The sequence below is a fragment of the Sceloporus undulatus genome, unplaced genomic scaffold (genome assembly GCF_019175285.1).
Source record: "Sceloporus undulatus isolate JIND9_A2432 ecotype Alabama unplaced genomic scaffold, SceUnd_v1.1 scaffold_17, whole genome shotgun sequence".
Lineage (NCBI taxonomy): Eukaryota > Metazoa > Chordata > Lepidosauria > Squamata > Phrynosomatidae > Sceloporus > Sceloporus undulatus.
In genome coordinates this window covers 76,990-95,405 of record NW_024802939.1, presented here as the reverse complement: position 1 = coordinate 95,405, position 18,416 = coordinate 76,990, and the positions used below count along the sequence as shown (strand labels likewise).

At 44.7% G+C, this 18,416-nt stretch overlaps 1 protein-coding gene across 1 annotated transcript in view; it reads right to left on the bottom strand.

Moving 5' to 3' along the window:
* Positions 1–18,183, bottom strand: part of LOC121917405 (cadherin-2) — a 189,933-nt gene extending 171,750 nt beyond the window's left edge. The window contains exon 1 of the mRNA XM_042443342.1: positions 17,543–18,183. Within this exon, the coding sequence (XP_042299276.1) occupies positions 17,543–17,605 (63 nt within the window). The 5' untranslated portion in view covers positions 17,606–18,183. The remainder of the gene's footprint in view (positions 1–17,542) is intronic.
* Positions 18,184–18,416: the final 233 nt, after the last annotated feature.

Genomic DNA, 18,416 nt, shown 5'->3' with positions numbered 1-18,416 from the left:
CATCTAGTCCAGGGGTAGGCAACCTGCGGCCCGTGGGCCGGATGCGGCCCGGCGAGGCCTTGGGACCGGCCCCCGCCCGGTCCTGCCTCCGATTGCCGCCGGGGCCTTTGGCGTCTTGCGCGAGGGGCAAGGGGGGCAATTGTCTATAGAAGCCTCAGAAACATGCATTTATCTTAACATTTTTTAAAAAATCAGCAAATTTTTTTGCGTGTCCTCCATTTTTTATTTAAAAAGTGCCCTCCATTTGGAAATTTTGATCTACATTTGTCCCAGTTTATTTATTTATTTAATTTTTTAAAAAAATATTTAATTATTTATTTTTTGGCTTCGGCCCCCCAGTCGTCTGAGGGACAGCAACCCGGCCCCCGGCTCAAAAGGGTTGCCTACCCCTGATCTAGTCTAATGGAATCCAATTTAACTGCTGCCAATTTATGGCCTCATCCCCATCTCCACAAAAAAGACACACACACACACACACACACGAGGCAGAACATAGTTGGAAAAGTCAAATCTTGGACACCTATGAGTTTGTGTCTTCTAGCTTCAAGTCCAAAGAGCAGAAAGGAAGCTCCACAGCTGCCTGTTTTAACAGCCAGATCTAATTTAGATTGGTAAAGTTATGTTGACAGCACACAGCCCACTGAATCTTCCAGTTGGCATGGCCAATGACTCTGGTGTCAGAGGGAAATGGGGAGATACTGTCCAGGAATACTGTACAGTGGTACCCCGGGTTACGAAATTAATTCGTTCCGCGGTTAATTTCGTAACCCGAAATACCTTCGTAAGCCGAATTCCCATAGGCGCTAATGGAAAAATAGCTCTCTGCTGCCCTCCGGTGGCGGAAAATAGCGCCGCGGTTTTTTCGTAACCCGAAGAAACCTTCGTAAGCCGAAGCAATAAATCCCTATGGGATTTTTTCGTATCCCGAAAAATTCGTAACCCGGCGCATTCGTATCCCGGGGTACCACTGTATAACATTACCACTCTCTATCCCCTCTCTCTAAGGCCAGAAGGAGAAGTAACAACAACACTGCAGAGGGAGTAAGTATGAGATGTAGCTCAAACAAGATGGCAGAGATTGGATGAGCAAATTTCCTCTGTGATATTACATGCAACAACTGGTTTACTGGGGGATAATTCTTATATGCAGTCATGGCTACCTTGTCTGATGTGATCATAGCCTGAAAGGGAGACAAATTGTTCATGCTTCTGCTGTTTCATTCTACATTATGTACATTACAGCTTCACTTGTCTTTCCAGCGTTTGAGGCTGTAAACTAAGAAGGAACTCTTCCTGCTACAAGAACATCTAAATCTTCTCTTAATCATTATATCTTCTAGGGATGTTCAGGTTCTTCAGCAAACAGAAAATTTAAAAATAAGGTCAATAAATACATTGGAAGACATTTCTTTCAAAAGATTTGTACAGAAGAGCAAACATTCTGCATTGCATTTTTTTTAAAAAAATGACAAACCTAAGGCCTCATTAATTTATAATAGTGTTGTAGAAACCTTTCCATAGATGTCAAACCATCTTAGTTTTTTCAGCTACAGGATACTTTAAGAAATCTTTTGGTTTCTTTAGCTTTCAAGCAATTTCCCTCTTAGGGAAATCATGCTACCCAAGCTCTAACTTCAGCTGCTAATTGATAACTCTATGATTTTATGTGTGAAGGACTGGCCAAGCAAGTGTGTATGGAGGGGAGACTATTTTAGGATAGTATTTAAGCAAGCCCCAATAAATAATGGCTTGAACAAAACAGAATAAAATAATCAGTTAAGTAGTGGAGCAACCATTAAAATTAAAATTAAAAATGGCAAGGACCTTGTTTGGTTTTTATTCTTGTAAGCCTGTCCAGCAGTTAGAAACTGTAAGCATTTTATAAATGAACACAGCATAAAGATGAAAAACCTTAGAATAGGTTTCTCCTCATTTCTGCCAGCTTGACAAACCAATGTGGAGCAGGACAAATAGAATGGTCAAATACTCTCCTGTAGTCAGATTGTCTATAAGAAAATCTGGCAAATACTGTATGTTTGGGTGCTGTCCATAATAACCCAGTTGGAACAACCCCTGAACACCTCACTTAATCAAACTGCTTGGAATAGATATGTTCACTGGTCTCAGTGAATCAAGATCACTATCCAGCTTAACCTCATAATTCAAACTGTTTGAGCCTTTTAAAACTTTCATTTCAAAATGCACATAGACAAGAATGTGCTCTGGTGCCAAGTTTCCTCATACATGGGCACAGGTTGGAAGACATACATTTTGACTACAATTCCCAGAATTCTCTGGCCAGCATGGCCATTACTAGTTGGAGAGTCAAGATCTTATAGTTCAAAACTTAAAATATCTAGCAATAATTTTGACCAGAGGCCTGGAAAACTTACATGCTGATTGCAGGATTGTGGAAATGTAATTCAAAAAGTTCGTTTTCCAATCTGTGCTTCTGACATCATACCTTTCCACATGTAAAAATATTCTGATGTGTGTGCGCGCATGCATGTGTGTGTGTGTGCCTATCTGCCCTTACATCAGTGGTTCTGAACCTTCCTAATGCCGCAACCCTTTAATACAGTACCTCATGTTGTGGTGACCCCCAACCATAAAATTATTTTCATTGCTACTTCATAACTGTAATTTTACAACTGTTTCCTGATAGTCTTAGGCGACCCCTGTGAAAGAGTCGTCGATCACCAAAGGGTCGCGGACCCACAGGTTGAGAACAGCTGCCTTACATGAGACGGGGACTGCACAATCAAACATACATTTTGAGAGATACCATTTTTTCTGTGAGGACTCTAAAAATGCCCTTCTTAAGGTTTTAAATAGGTTTTAAAGAAAGTCCTGATCTACTCACTGATGGAAATCAAAATATTACTCAGCAAGATGTTTTGACAAGGAATGCTTGCTTGCATGGAATACTATGTTCTCCTCTTAAATCATGATTATCATAATTGATGATATCACCATGATCCCATTATGCAGCCTATTGTTAATGAGAGGTAGATTATGAAAAAGATGGGAACAGTTATTGGTTTTCCTAGTAATTTGTTATATATAAAAAGAGAAAGGGTCATCTGTCCATATCACATCTGGCATTTCCCTTGTTTTTCCCAACCTTATTTTCTTTCATTTTTATTCCTATAGTCTAAGTTTAACATCTACCAATATTACTAAATTTTACAATATCAAGCATTCAAGGAAGTAAAGATACTGCCATTTCTCCTAATATTAGGAAACCAAATAAATCTCTACTGATCTGGGGTCTGCAGGGTGGTTCATTACCGCATTAAAAATGTCATCCTGACTGGTTCTCAGATGCACTACTGCAATCTGAAATAATAAGTTTCCTGAACTAAATTAAATGCAGCTCTTGTTTCTGCTAATGCCTCAAAGCTCTTGAAGTCAGTGAAGGCGTTTATCAGCACAAATGTGCTGTGGATAGGGCAATCAATTTTAAATACTGAAGTTTGTCAAAACATATCCCATAAAGACACAGAGAAGATCCAATGAGGAATAAGAAATGGTTACAGTTAAATGGGTTAGTCAGCTTTACAAGAATGATGAAGCATGTCCTACTCCTTGTTTTATTTCATTTGACAACAGCACGTAGAGACCAGATATGCAAATACACACTTAGTTAGGGTTATTTTAAAAGAGCTGTTTTATCGAACCATTTCCTGTATTGCTATGTATATGTATTAGCCTACTAGCCCCACCTCCTTTCCCTTCTCCTTTTATGTTGTGTCGCTTTAGATTGTAAGCCTGAAGGCAAGGAACCGTCTAATTAAAAAGATTGTATGTACAGCGCTGTGTAAATTTACAGCGCTTTATAAATAAAGGTTAATAATAATAATAATAATAACCATTAGAATTAGTTGCTTCAAAAACTTCCAAGATAGGGAGAACCATCCTAACTCACACATACAACTGACCAAAGACATTCCCTTTGTAGAGCTAGCATACTTGTTACACTAGTAGTCTTCTTGTGGACAGCACCAAGAGAGAAGTCCTGAAATGGGAGTGCTGCAGCAATGGTGGGGATCACGGAAGAAGAACATCAGTCTTGGATCCACCATATCCAAAGCCCCGCCATTCCCCCGAGCAGTAATAGGATTGTGTCCCCCACTTATACCAACCTGTACCTTACACACAAATGTCTCCTTCTGTTGCAGCCAATGGGTGGATTAAATAAAAACTCACACTACTGGGAAGAAAAACAAGCAACCTTTTCTGTTGGACCAGCAGAGCTTTGGATGAGATGGTCAATCTGCCACTTCACTCATCCTGACTCCACCTCTGGCTAATAATATTACCAAGCTAACAGTATTACCAAGCAGAACTAGTCTATTCGTGTGTGTGCGCGCACGTGCACCTTCAAGTATATTCAGAAGTAGTCTGCTATTGCCTTCATTTGAAATGTAGCCTATTGAGCCTGGCATTCTTGGGGTTCCCCAATCCAAGTACTGGACAGGTCTGCTTAGCTACCAAAATCAGATGGGATGGTGCCTTAAAGGTATATTCTGTATTAGAACTTACAACCAAAATCCAGTCATTAATACCAACTAGAATGTTGTTATTTCAAGACAATTCTTATTTATGATAACCCTAAGGTGAACCTATTATGACGTTTTCCAGTCCTGAGTATGTGTGACTCACTCAACATAGCCCAGTGCTCAAACCGCTACACTACAATGACTCTCCCCAACCAGAATAGACCCTTTGAATCCATGGGAACTGATAAATCAACCGTTTTTGTAGATTTCACTGACTCACTTGGTTCATTCTAATTGGGAGTAGCCATTTAGGTAAACAGTAAAAACATTCTACAGCAAAGCCTTCCCACCCACAGGGATTTGGTCCTGCCCCGCACCCAATGTAGATGGCAAAAAACACAGATGCCTGAGACCCATATTACTGAATGGACAGTGATGTGTGTGTGTGTGTGTCTGCATACATGCACTGCCACTGAATAATATAGGGACTAGAAATTCGCAGATCGCTAGCCCATCAATATATTGAAGGCCCATTGTAGAATGCGCCCTTCCTTTACACAGGGGATGTGTTCCGACCCCCCCCCCCTTTAAGGGAAATACCGGGTATGCTGGAGCCCCACTGAAAACAATGGGGCACATACCTGTGCGCGGCTTTCAGCATAAGCTGAAAGCCACATATAGCACACCCACGTATGATGCAGGTGCACTGTATTAATATAAAATATCCTTGGTAAACAAGAAGGTATTGAGTGTATGCTTGTGTTATAGCTTTTCAAATAAAAGAACCATGGATTCCAAGTGATGGCTCTGTTCACAGAATGCCTACAAAGTATCTGAGTGTGATGAATAAATGATTTTTCTCAAAATGTTGGAAAATACAAGGTTGTTTCATTACAAAACTTCATAGATCTCAAACGCTACAACTATAGCCTGACTGCATATTTTGACAAGTTCAGTTTTAGCAATGGTCGACGGAGGACAAAGGCAGGAGGAAGGCTGTTGCCTAAAGCCAAAGAGCGTAGATAACCATATGAATGAGTATTGGAAAGTAGTGTGGGAACCAGAAAGGAGATGTGATGAACTGGTCAAGGGTACTCACAGGATAGGATTGCCATAATTGTCCACTAAAACCAAGGACAAAATGTGGAACAAATTCTAGACCAAACTGTAGGACAACTGCAGGACAAACATCAGCCCAAAATGTAGGACATATAAGAAAAATGGAGGACCTTGAACGTCCTACATTTTGGGCTGAGTTTTGTCCTGCAGTTCTCCTACAGTTTGCTCTAGAATTTGTCCTACATTTTGTCCCTGGTTTTAGTGGACAATTATGGTAACCCTACAGCTCATGAGGATGAGGGGATTAGATAGTATTGAAATGTGTATAGTGTGCCAAGAAACCAATTTGCCACATTCTCCATGGATCCCTTTCACGCAGAGCGAAGGGCCGAAGAGAAGGGGGCTGGGATGCGTGCCCAGCCTCCGTCCCCTCGGCTTCCCTTCCCTCTGTGGGAAAGGGCTCCAGGGAGCCCTTTCGCACGGAGGATAGGGCCGAGGAAGAAAGGGCGGGCGGCATCCTGCTTCTCCTCCTGCCCTTGATGCTTCACTCGACCTGAGGTGTCTTCCTTTGGAGGACACCTCCAGCCAGGCGAAGCCCCAAGGAGAGGAGCATGGGACGCCGGCTTCCTCCTCCTCCTCCCCACAGGGCTTTGCCCGACCTGAGGTGCCCCTCGGAGGACACCTCAGGACAGGCAAAGCCCCGAGGAAAGGAGCAGGGGCCTCCTCCTCTTGCGGGGCTTCTGCAGTCCTGAGGTGTCCTTCAGAGGACACCTCAGGCCTGGTAAAGCCCCGAGGAAAGGAGCAGGGGTTGCCGGCCTCCTCCTCCTCCTCGCAGGGCTTCGGGAGACCTGAGGTGAGCTTCGGAGGACACCTCAGGCCTGGCGAAGCTCTGAGGAAAGGAGCAGGGGCCGCCAGCCTCCTCCTCCTCCTCCCCGCAGGGCTTTGGCACATCTGAAGTCTCCTTCGGAGGACACCTCAGGCCTGCCGAAGCCCAGAGGAAAGGAGCAGGGGCTTCTGGCCTCTTCCTCCTCCTCCTTGGGGGGCTTCGGAGGACACCTCAGGCCTGGCGAAGCCCCGAGGAAAGGAGCAGGGGCTGCGCACCTTTTGCTCCTGCCCCTCACGGGCCCTTACTGGTCCCCAGCTGTCTCTGAGAGACAGCTGGTGGCCAAGGAAGGGCAAGGAGGAGCAGGTGCTCCTGTCACCCCCCTCCCTCAATCCCCCCCCCCCGACTTCGAGCTGTCTCTCAGAGACAGCTGGATGCCGGGAAAGGGCACAGGGAAAGCCCCGTCCCTGGAGGGTGGAAGCTCCACCCCCACCCCCAGAGGGTGGAAACTCTGCCCCTGGCACAGTGAACCAAAAAGGTTCGCCATCACTGGTCTATGGTATCGTATGCCACTGAGAGGTCCAAGATCACCAGCAGGGTCTCACTTCCCCTGTCGATGCCCAGACAGAGATGATCAACCAAAGCGACCATGGCAGTCTCAACTCCATAGTCTCAATCACCTTGCCCAAGAATGGTAATAAGGAGACCAGTCTATAATTGTTTCTGATCAAAGGATCCAGGGAGGGGTTTTTCAGAAGTGGTTTTAAGAGGATCTCTATGTAAAAGAATAAGATGACCCCAATTTAACATTAAAATAACATTTCAGTTTCCCAGTACTTCCTCCTGCTAATCTAAAACCCACAATTACCATATCTACTTGACTATAAGTCAACCTCATGTATACATCAAAGACAGGTTTGGGGGCCAAAATTATGGATTCTGGTATGACCCTTGTATATGCCAAGAGTAAAACTTAGGTGTAACAAAGGTTGAAAGGATGGAGCAAAAAAACAATGCCAAAGAATTTACAAAAATTCGGACAGGCATAACTGTTTGTGCTCACCCTAAAGGCTGGATGAATAAGAGTAAAGGGGGTTGGTGCTTCTTTCATGTGTTCTGAGGAGGGATTAAGTTATCACCTTTCACAGGTGATGGCTTCTTTTTTGATAAGGGTTAAAGTACAGTATTCACACTGACCCATGGATAGATTGAGCCAAGTTTTCTGGTCAATTTTTTGACTAAATTTTTGAGACTATACATGAGTATAAACAGTATTTTTAAAAAGAAACACTAAAGGAAAATTGAAAAGTGAAATTGCTCAACCAGAATTCATCAGCAGATCTGTTTCTAAATATTTACAATCAATACCAGGAAATTATGTTATAACAGAACTATTAAGTTGGAAAAACAAAACTAAGAAGACTATGTTATTAAAGACTGCTACTACAGTGGACCTTTCCCATTCATAGGGAATCATTTCTGTGGTCCCCTATAGATGGGGGGGGGGGGGGAGTAGATGGTCATGCCTCATATAATTCTGTGTGTGGTGATCTGTTCACTTCTGTGTCAGCACATCTGCATCACCACTGAATAATATGGGACATGGCAAGCCATGGATGATCCAATCCATAACGGCTAGTCTACTGAAGAGGTGGGACCACAGTATTGTCAGGAGCCACTATACTGATCTTGTATAACTGAATACAAAAATGCCACATAGTAAATTACCCTCCATATTTACACCGGCCTACCAATTGGTAGCATTTAGATCCACCTAATTTAATGGAATGAATTTGTCCCATTAAGTCCAATGGGACCTAAGTTCCAGTCACATAATCTGGATCCAGCCCATCTTTTTGCCCTCTGTAAAATAAAGATAGACTTCATGCACCTAGTGAAGTAGATTCTAGTTCTTAGACATTTAAGTTTTTTCGTATCACAAGTAATTTAGAAAGCCTGTTTTTTTTTAATTATGAAAGAAAAGGAAGTGCATAAATTGTCTGCTTTAAATTTAATGGAAACTAAAACAGATACTACAGATATGTAAGTAATTCACTTTCTTAAATAAGGAACAGATAAAAATATCACTAAGAAACAAAGCATGAGTCATTAAGTGGTCATCTTCCTTAATAAAAATAGGCCCATTCAGTTTCCTCAAACTATTTTTATGCTTTGCACAAGAAGTTGAACAAATTAGTAAGTGAATGTTTAATGCTTTCTAATTTGCCAAGCATTTTGTGAGGTGGTTGCCCTTCTTTCTTAAACTGTCTTAACCCACAAGCTTCTGCTTCTGCTATTATTACTGTAAGCTTCAAAGACACATGAAAACATGTGATAGACAGATCACAAGCAAAGCACAAGATTGTGGAGTGGATCTAGAAAGGCTTTTATGCAGAGTAGCCTGCCACTGGATAAACAGCAGGTGTGGATATCACCATTTATTTCCCTTCCCTTTGCAGCCTCCCTGAGTCAACTCTGATCCTCCTGTTATATAGGATACCTCAAACACTGAGAAGCAGATTTTCTGGGTTTCAAAGGAAGACGGGAGGGACAAAATCAGTGAAAACTGCCCTCTCCCTCTTCCACTGGCACCAATCTCATAAATGGAACTTCGTTGAAAGGATGGCTCTAACTGATGGAACTTTAGTTAGGCTCCAAGCCAGCGATGGATTAAAAAAAGAGTGATCCCCTCAAAGGAAGTTTTGTCAGATGGTTTTAAAAACTGGCATTTAGTCCAAAGTTCTTCCAAGTATTGCTCTGTTGCCACCTTAAACTGAAAAGCAACTACTGTACCGACATGCACTTCAGTGTGATATGACAGCAATTCAGAATATGAAATGGAAAAGAAGTAAAACTTCTTAAATAACACCCATAGCTTGGCAATATCTAAATATAAATAACCCTTAAAGATTTAGCTGTAACTCTGGTATTTATTTTAGTGGAAATGTCTTATGAAATGTTAATGAATTCAACATTTAAAAGCACATCATCTTGACTGCGAACCAGATAAAACAGGTACAAAATGTGCATTTTTTCAAATAATTTTATTGCTCACAAAGTCGACTTCTCCTTCTCCTCAAAAACATATTTCAAATGTATCTGCTAGTTTAATATGTAAGTAAACAATTTCTTTTTTAAATGGTTTATTCTCCTACCCATCTGTCAAAACAACAACCCCATATTTCTCCAGAAAATGTTGATAACATCACCATTAAAAGAAAAATCAATACAGATTGTAGCTTTTTGATCAGACATATTTCAAACGTGCCACTGACATTACCAAGAAAGAGAAAAACCCAACACTACAATCCTGAAATATTGACCATTTTCTGTTACAGTCCAAAAATACCATTGAAATTATAGAAACAGAATCCTGTAGACTTTTTCAAACATGCAAATCAGAAGTCAGGGAAAGAAAGCAAAAAAGAAATGGAAATGAAACATTAAAGAATTCAAAATATATATCAAAACCCAGTTTCTATAAGGAATTCCAACCACTTGGAATATATAGGAGGAACAATTTAGTGAAATACACAGAACTAAGCGTAAAAATCCGGACATTTCCACACTCTCTGTAAAGCACAAGGTCGCCTATATTAATCCAGAAAAAAATATTTAGGGACTGGCCTAACCTGTGCTTACTCTCTGTTTTACACAAACAGCAGGTGATCTGATGTCATCACAATGTGCCCCTCCTCACTCCTAGCTTCATACTATTGTCTAGCTGGGAGAAAGAGATCACCACATGACAACCTCGCCTTACAAAACAGTTTGCAGCCTGGATTTTTGTACCAATCTCCACAAGCTTATTCTAGAGACTGGCAACTAGCTCATAAAGCAACACATAAATTCAATGAAAAGACAGCAAAGAATGGTACTATTAGTCCAGAAAATATTGATAAAAAGAGAATTTCCATTTCTATCACATTGAGTCTAATTCCAGCCACTGAACCATAAATGCATATCTGTTCTGCTTGTTTTAATATATCCAGAAACCATTTCTCATAGTCCTCTGATCCATTTTTAATACTATAATAGTATAGCCTTTTGTCTACTTGTATATGGTCCCAGTCATATACTGCAAAAAGGAATTAGATTTACTAATCAGGTTTCCAAATGTAACTGATTATTTACTTTAAGGAAGAAAAAAAAGCCTGTGTGGATGTTTTTCTCAGATCCAGATACTTCCCCTTCCCTTTTTATTTAAACAAATCCCTATTTCATCTCAGTTTAATTCAGAAATTGTTCCTGTCCCAATCTCAAAAGCACTAACAGTTGCTGTTCTTGTAAAATAATGTTCCTTTTAAACAGTTTCCCCTTCTTATTGTCAGGTTTTTTGCATAATAGCCATCAATTTCATTTTAAAAAATAACTGAGGAGGCCAACATTCATCTTCAGTGATGCTGAAACTAGAGCTCCAGTGTGTTTTTAAATGCTGTATTTTTCTGAATATATATATTGGACATTTTGTCTACTTTTCTATGATAAAAAAGAGTACCAAAGTTGTGAACACTTATGGAAATATCTGGCAGATATGGAAAAGGATTTAAAAATCGAAAGACACCTAGCTAATATAGATGTCCTAAGATAACTGTTCATCCATAAGCTGCCTCTGTGCAAAGTACATAATATAAAGGTTCTAAATAATGTCTGATATTTAAGTTGTCCTGAGTGGCTCTGAAGAAGCCAGACAAGTGGAAACACACACACCTAAAGACCGCTTTTCAGATGCAGGTTTATAAAACGGATTTCATAGCTAAGTTCCAGTGTTGCTACACCCTATTAAAAAAAGAGTCCTAACCTGATTTAACGGCTATCCAAACAAGGGGGAAATTGGATTCTCCAACCATGACATGCCACTGACACTAAGTGGTACACAAAAGCAATAAAGCTAGTTCCTGCCATAATTCACAGATTCTGCTTTAATTCAAAAACAGTCCCTGGAAGGAGAGAAAAGCACAGAATGAAATAACAGCTGTAAACCTCTTATTTACTAATTTATTTACTAAGTGATCTTCTGAAATACAAAAGAGAAACTGAGACATTGTTAATAGAGCTGCCTGGGGAGAGAGGGAAGCTAACAAAAAAAAGGGGGGGGGTCTGGGGAGAGGGAATATTTGTGGAAAGGGACCAGCCTTTAAAAAGAAAGAAAAAGTTTTTTTACAAAAATAATAATTGCAAACTCATGCTATCTATACACACTGAAAATAATACACTTCGCCAAAAGTTAAAATTGCCCCCTCCAAGGAGAAGAGATTTGTTTTAATGAAAGTTACTGGAGGAGTAACACAGATGTTTTCCCATCAGGACAAGCTAACCTCCTATTAAGCCAAGGAGAAAATCCCCCAGCTGTTTAGGATCAATGTTTCAGCACCTTAATGTCTGATGCAACCAACGAAGCAAAGCGAAAGGGGCAGTGGCAGAAGGAGGGGAAAATGCAGCTATTTGAAACAGAGACAACAAGAGAAGGGATCTCTGCAATGTGCCAAGTCTGTGTTTACCACACTTCAATAGCAGGGATCCAGTTCACAGCCAGAGAGTAATCGGAGCTCTGCACCATGGACAGAGACTGCTGCTACTGCAGCTACTGCAGCTGCCTGCCTGGATCCAATTGCTCAACTCTGCGGGATTTAAACCAGAGCCTCCCTCACTTGCAAAAAACGCCTGCCCCATTCACAGGACCAACCAGAAACATTCAGTTTCCACCCACAACGCACTGCATATAGGAAAAGCCACTTACCGCTTCTAGAAGATGTGCTTCTGATCACAAATGCCACTTAAAGAGGCAGTGATTTACACCATCTGTCACTGAGATTAACTCCTCTTTGCCCTTCACATTGGGAAGACAGGATTTCACACTGACCACACCACCAGTGCCCATGTGTACACATCTCCTGCTTCACTTCAGGAAGATCCCCTAAAGGAACCTTTGCCATTTAAACACACACACAAGTTCAGTTTGAAAATAAAAATATTCCAAACATCACCCCATCTTGACATGAGATTCTAGTCCACCCAAGTGAACTAAACATCACCTCAGAGACAGTTCAAGGGCATGCAGCTCATGATGTCCACCACACAGGGTCACCACTGATAACCTTCTATATCTGGACTGTCCTAAATCCCAGGGATAAGTTCGACACACATCCCACACTGACTTAACAAACCATGGGGATCCTCTACTCTCTGAGGCATTCAACTCAACGGAAATATTTAAGACATTTGCCCCATGACTCTTTGTGCTTCCTCTGCAGGACTTCTTCCAGTCCAGACCATCTGAATTCTCATGACAAGCTCTGCTCTAAGCGACAATCCCAGCCTGCAGGAAAAAGAAGCAAGCCCACTCCCAAGCCACAAACACAAACCTACCAGAGAGGACAACTCAACTCATCTTCTTCCCACATAATGACACACAGCCTTGACCCCAATTGTTTTGAAAACCCCAACCTAGGAAGATCTAAAGCCTCATAGTAGCCAAATGGCATTAGAGGAGAAGTGAAGGCAGGTAGATTGATTCAATAAAGGATGTGAGTTTGCAAGACCTGAGCAGGCTGTTAATAACCAGGGAGGGCTCTCATTCACAGCGTCACCATAAATTGAAACCCATCTGCCAGTGCCTAACAAACAAATCAGCCATAGTTAAGACTTGACACAGGCTTTCAAACCCAGTTCTTTAAATGATGTATCTTCTCTCCTTTCTGATGAGAGAAACCCAGATCACTCGTCCTTGATGGTCCTCTAAAAATGGTGATCCTTGGACCAGAGCTGGTCCCTAAGCCTTTGGCTGCAGGTTGCAGAAAACAAAAAAACATAGCAAATGGGCCAAATATGCAGGTTGACCAGATGTCCTCACCACAGAGAAGGGCAAGGCACCGTGAAATGGAGGGCACTGCAAGAAAAATGGAGGACACTACCAAATAAAAGCTCAAAACACTCATATAAATAGAAATTTATACTTCTTAGCCATGCTTGAAATGGAGGACGTTTTGCAATTCCTCCTGGAGAGAAGGTTTAAATGAAGGACATGTCTTGGAAAAGGAGGGCAGTCGTCACTCTGACAAATACACCAATACACCCTCTCCTCAACTCACCTTTTTAACTATTTTAATCTATATTTTTATTTGTTATGGTTTTCATTTGGTGGGAGGGTCAGGGGATTATATTTTATTTATTTTGTTTTTATTATGTATTTTAATGTACTGTATTGAATTGCACTTCTGTAACCCACCTTGATTCATAGAGATAGATGGGATATAAATAAGTAAATTTATTACTATTATTATTATTATCATCATCATCAAATATGGGGCTGGTCCCTGGCACACTGGGGGGGGGAGATGCCTTTTCCCCACATCACACTGCTTTCTACACAATGCCACAGATGCTCAAGTGCTGAATGCACCCCAGGGACCTCAACTCTTCACCTTCCCCCTCACAGTTGCACAAACCCAGCTGAACCCTGGAGCTGCTGTTGTTGTTAAGTGCGATCTCGACCCGACCCTGATGATGAGACATCTCCAAGACCCTCTGTCCTCCGCTGCTCTGCTCAACTCCTGCAAACTCATACTCAAAGTGATCTCTTTAATAGAGCCCATCCATCTTGCATGCCGCCTTCTGCTCTATTACTGTACTTCCCTTGAACCCTGGATATCCAGCCCTAAATAAGGCGTCAGCTAGCCAGGTAGGTAGATGGGTTGACTCCACAGGACCCTGGGCAGAGACCCCAGGACCACCTCCTTTTTTCCAGGACCTGTCCTCCATTTCCGGCCTTCTGTCCAGGAGGAACTGCAAAAGGGGCTCCATTTTGAGAAGGACTATGCAGTAGGGATGGGTGTTTTGAGCTTTCATAGGTGGTCATGTCCTACATTCTTCTTGCAAAGAGATTTTGCAGGGAGGGCATCTGGCCCTGCTGCCTTGGGGCTCTTTCTGGCCCTCCTCTGGCGCCCCCTGTTGGGGGAAGGAGGCGGGGAAGGGGAAACCAGCCTGGCCCCATGGAAATCCCCGCCAGCAGCAGGAGCAGCAGCCAGAGGAGGATGGAGGGGAGCGGGGGCGGCGGAGGCTGATTAAATCCTCCCCGGGAAGAAGGAGGAGGAGGAGGAGGAGGAGGAGGGATTAGCCGGCCGGGAAATGGCTCAGCTCGGGCGCCGCTCTCCACCGGGACCCAGGAAGGGAAGGAAGGAAGGGAAGGGCCGCTCCAGGGTCACCTCGGACCCCGCGGAACTGGGGAAGCTGAGGGGGTCCCCCGAGAGGCCACTCAGCAGCAGCCTTGCAGCAGGGCTCCTCCTGGGGGTCTCACAGCCCAGGGCACACCCCCAAACACCCTCCCAGCACCCAGTGGGCCAAAGGGGGGCAAGGGGGAACGAGTTCTCTTTTGGAAAGGAAGGAAGGGGGGAAGAAGGGGAGGAAGACAGAAAAGGAAAGGGAGGGAGGGAGGGAGAAAAGAAAGGGAAGAAGAGAGGCGGGGAGGGAAAGAAAGGAAGAAAGGGGAGGAAGGAAAGAAAGGAAAGGAAAAAAGGGAATGGAAGGGAGGGAGGAAGGAAAACAAGAAAAGGAAAAGGGAGGGAGGGAGGGGAAGGGAGAAAGAAGAAAAGAAAAAGAAAGAGGAGGGAGGGGGAAAGAAAGAAAGAAAAGGAATGGAGAGTAAGAAGGAAAGGAAGGATGGAAAAGAAGAAAAGAAAGAAAAGGGAGGCAGGGGGAAGAAGAAAGGAAAGGAAGAAAAGGGAGGGAGGGAGGTAAAGAAGAGGGAAGGGAAGGGAGTGAAGAAATGCCATCCATCCATCCATCCATCCATCCTTGCCCCGGGGAAGGTGGCTGAGGAAGATGAAGTAGAAACTAGTCCAGCCCGCGGTGGTGGTGGGGGGGGGGCGGTTTGAACCTCCTGGTTGTGCGACTGAGGACCCCTCTCTGTCTGGGAAGCCTCTCCAAAAACCGACAATCCAGAAGACATGGGTCTGTGGGGCAGGGACAGCGAGGGGCCCCTTGGGCCAAAAGGAGGGACGCAATAGCCCACCCGTCTCCCACAGAGACACATGTTTTGACACTGAAGCGAACCCAACTTTCTTCTTCTTCCTCTTCCTCCTCCAGAGGAACTTCCCTCCTGGGGAAACTCCCTCCCTGCCCCACAGAGGAAGCCCTTCCCCACTCAGACACCCCTCTTTCCTTGAGTGCGGAAGGAAGAAAAGGGAGGCAGGGAGGGAAAGTAGAAAGGAGGGAAGGGAGGAAGGACGGAAGGAAGGAAAGGGAAGAAGAAAGGAAAGAAAAGGGAGGCAGGGAGGGAGGGAAAGAAGAAAGGAGGGAAGGGAGGAAAAAGAAAGGAGGGGGGGAGGGAGGGAAAGAAGAAAACAAAGAAAAGGGAGGCAGGGAGGGAAAGAAGAAAGGAGGGGAGGGAGGGAAAGAAGAAAACAAAGAAAGGGGGGTCACCCGGGGCCAGCTTCCCTTCCATAAGCCGTTGCATCCTTTTCTCCGTCTATCCCTCCTTCCCTCTTTCCTGCCATATTTTCTTATTATAGCCCAGGCATCCACCTGCTCCTTTTATAGAAAGAGAAAACAGTCCCTCTCTCTCTCCCCATCTCCCCCCCCCCACAAGCCCTGACTGAAGCAGCCGCTTCATCCCAAGCTCCCCCACCAACTCTGGTCCCCCTAGGAGCATCCCATTACACAAACACACACAGGATAAGAGCTGTTGTTGTTGTTTCCAATCCTTTTCAGACTTATGGCGACCCCTAAGGCAGGGTGGACCCCCCCCAGCCAGGCGTCCTCTCTTTATAGGACGCGTCCTACATCCTGCCCAGGAGGATCTTCAACACGTCCTCCATTTCAGGCATGACTAAGTAGCATGAGTTTATCTTTAGAGGAGTGCTTTTAGCATTTGGCCATGCCCTCCATTGTTCCTGCGATTCTGCGGCGTCTCGTCCTCCTTTGTAGTTTAGAGGACATCTGGCCACCCTGGTCCGGGAGGGATCCCAAAACGTCCTCCATTCGGGGCATTGACTAAAAAACCCCCACGAATTTCACTATGTGTGTGTGTGTATTAACACTCATAGGGAAATCCGTGGCTTCTTTTAGTCATTGCCCCGAATGCAGGACGTTTTAGGATCTCTCCCGGACTATGGTTTCTCTACGAGTGTTTGTGTATATGCATACATACACACAAAGCACACATTTACTCATTGCCCCAGTGAAGGAAACTCATAGAGGAATTTGTGGGGTTTTAAAGCCATTGGCCCGAATGGAGAACGTTTTGGGATTCCTCTCGGACCAGGGTTTCTCTATATGAGTGTTTGTGTATGTATACGTATGTGTATATACACACACACACACACACACACAACACACTCAGAGAGAAATTCGTAGTTTTGTATTATATAGCTTTCCTTTGGCCAGGTCCTCCTCCCTTGGGCGTCTCGAGGTGTCCTCCATTTCGTCCTCTTTCTAGTTAGGACCTCTGTCCTCCATTAGGGGCAATGGCTTTTTTAAAAAGCCCTAATTTCTTTATGAGTGTTTAGATACATACACACATATATACATACATATACATATATACACATAAACACTCATAGATAAATTCATGGGTTGTTTTATTATTATTATTTTTATTATTATTATTTAGCTTTTCTTTAACCAGGTCCTCCTTCTTTGGTGTTTTGAGGCGTCCTCCACTTCGTCCTCCTTTCTAGTTAGGACCTCTGTTCCTCCATTCGGGGCAATGACTATGAAAAAAGCCCTAATTTCTTTAGAGAAATTCATGGTATATATGTATATACACACACATACACACACACACACCAAGGGAGGAGGACTTGGCCATATATATATATATATATATATATCTTTGACCAGGTCCCCTTCCTTTGGGCGCCTGGAGGCGTCCTCCATTTCTCGGGGCCTCGTCCTCCTTGTGGTCGCGGAGGACCTGTGTCCATTATTCGCACCCCAAGAGGAGGAAGAGGAGGAGGAGGCACCCTCACCCCCAAATCCCCGGCCCCCTTCTAGTCCTCCTCGCTCGTCCCCGGAGGGTCCCTCCATCCCCGGCCGAAGCAGGCCCAGCTCCCACCGCCACCGCCCTTCCCCTCCTCCTCCTCCTCCTTGGGGCTGGCCAAGAACAAAGAGCCCCAGCAGCAGCAGCCCCGGCCCTCCTCGGTCTCCCTCTTCGGCTTACCTGCTGCAGGGCCGCCAGCGCCAGCACCAGCAGCGGCGGCGGGGCTCCCGTTATCCGGCACATGGAGGAGGAGGAGGAGGAGGAGGAGGAGGAGGAGGAGGCAGCGAAGTCCTCTTCGCAGGGAGCCAGGCGAAGGCCGACGAAGGGGACGCAAGCAAACAGGCCGGGTGTCTCTCTGTGTCTCTATTCCTCGCGGGGTATAGATCAAGATACAGATCCCTCCTCCTCCTCCTCCTCCTCCTTCTCCCTTTTCTTTTCAATGGGTCTCCAAGTGCGCCCTCCTGGCACTGCCTCTGCCGCTGCTGCTGCTGCTGCCTCCTCGGCGCCGGCTCCTCTGCATAGCAGCCTCACTTTCTGCCGCCCGTCTTCCTCCTCTCTGCAAGCGGCACCTCCTCGCTTCGCCTACAAGGATAATAACAATACGGCAGCCTCTCTGCCTCTGCCTCTCTCGCGCTCTCTCTCTGCGCCTCTATCCCTGTGCGCGCGCCTCTGTGTCTGTGTGTGTGCGCGCGGCGGTGGCGGATGGCAGCTCGGCTTCACCGCCGCCTCCTCCTCCTCCTCCTCTTCCCTGGCTCTCTCTCTCTCTCTCTCTCTCTGCCAATGGGAAGCCCTCGGCTTCAGCTCAGCCTCAGTCCCTGCTGGCTCTCTCTCTCAGCCAGGCGCCCACAGCTCTCTAGCTCACGCGAGGTGGGGCTTCTCTCTCTCTCTCTGGCCAAGGGAGCGAGACCCACCCCCGGCCCCCACGCCTAGGCTTAGCCTGCCTGGCCCCCGGCGAGCGGGGGGGCCGCCTCCTGGGCAGTGCACGAAAGAGAGAGATATGGGGGGGTATGTTTTTAAATGGGGCGCCTTCTGTATATAGATAGATATAGATAGG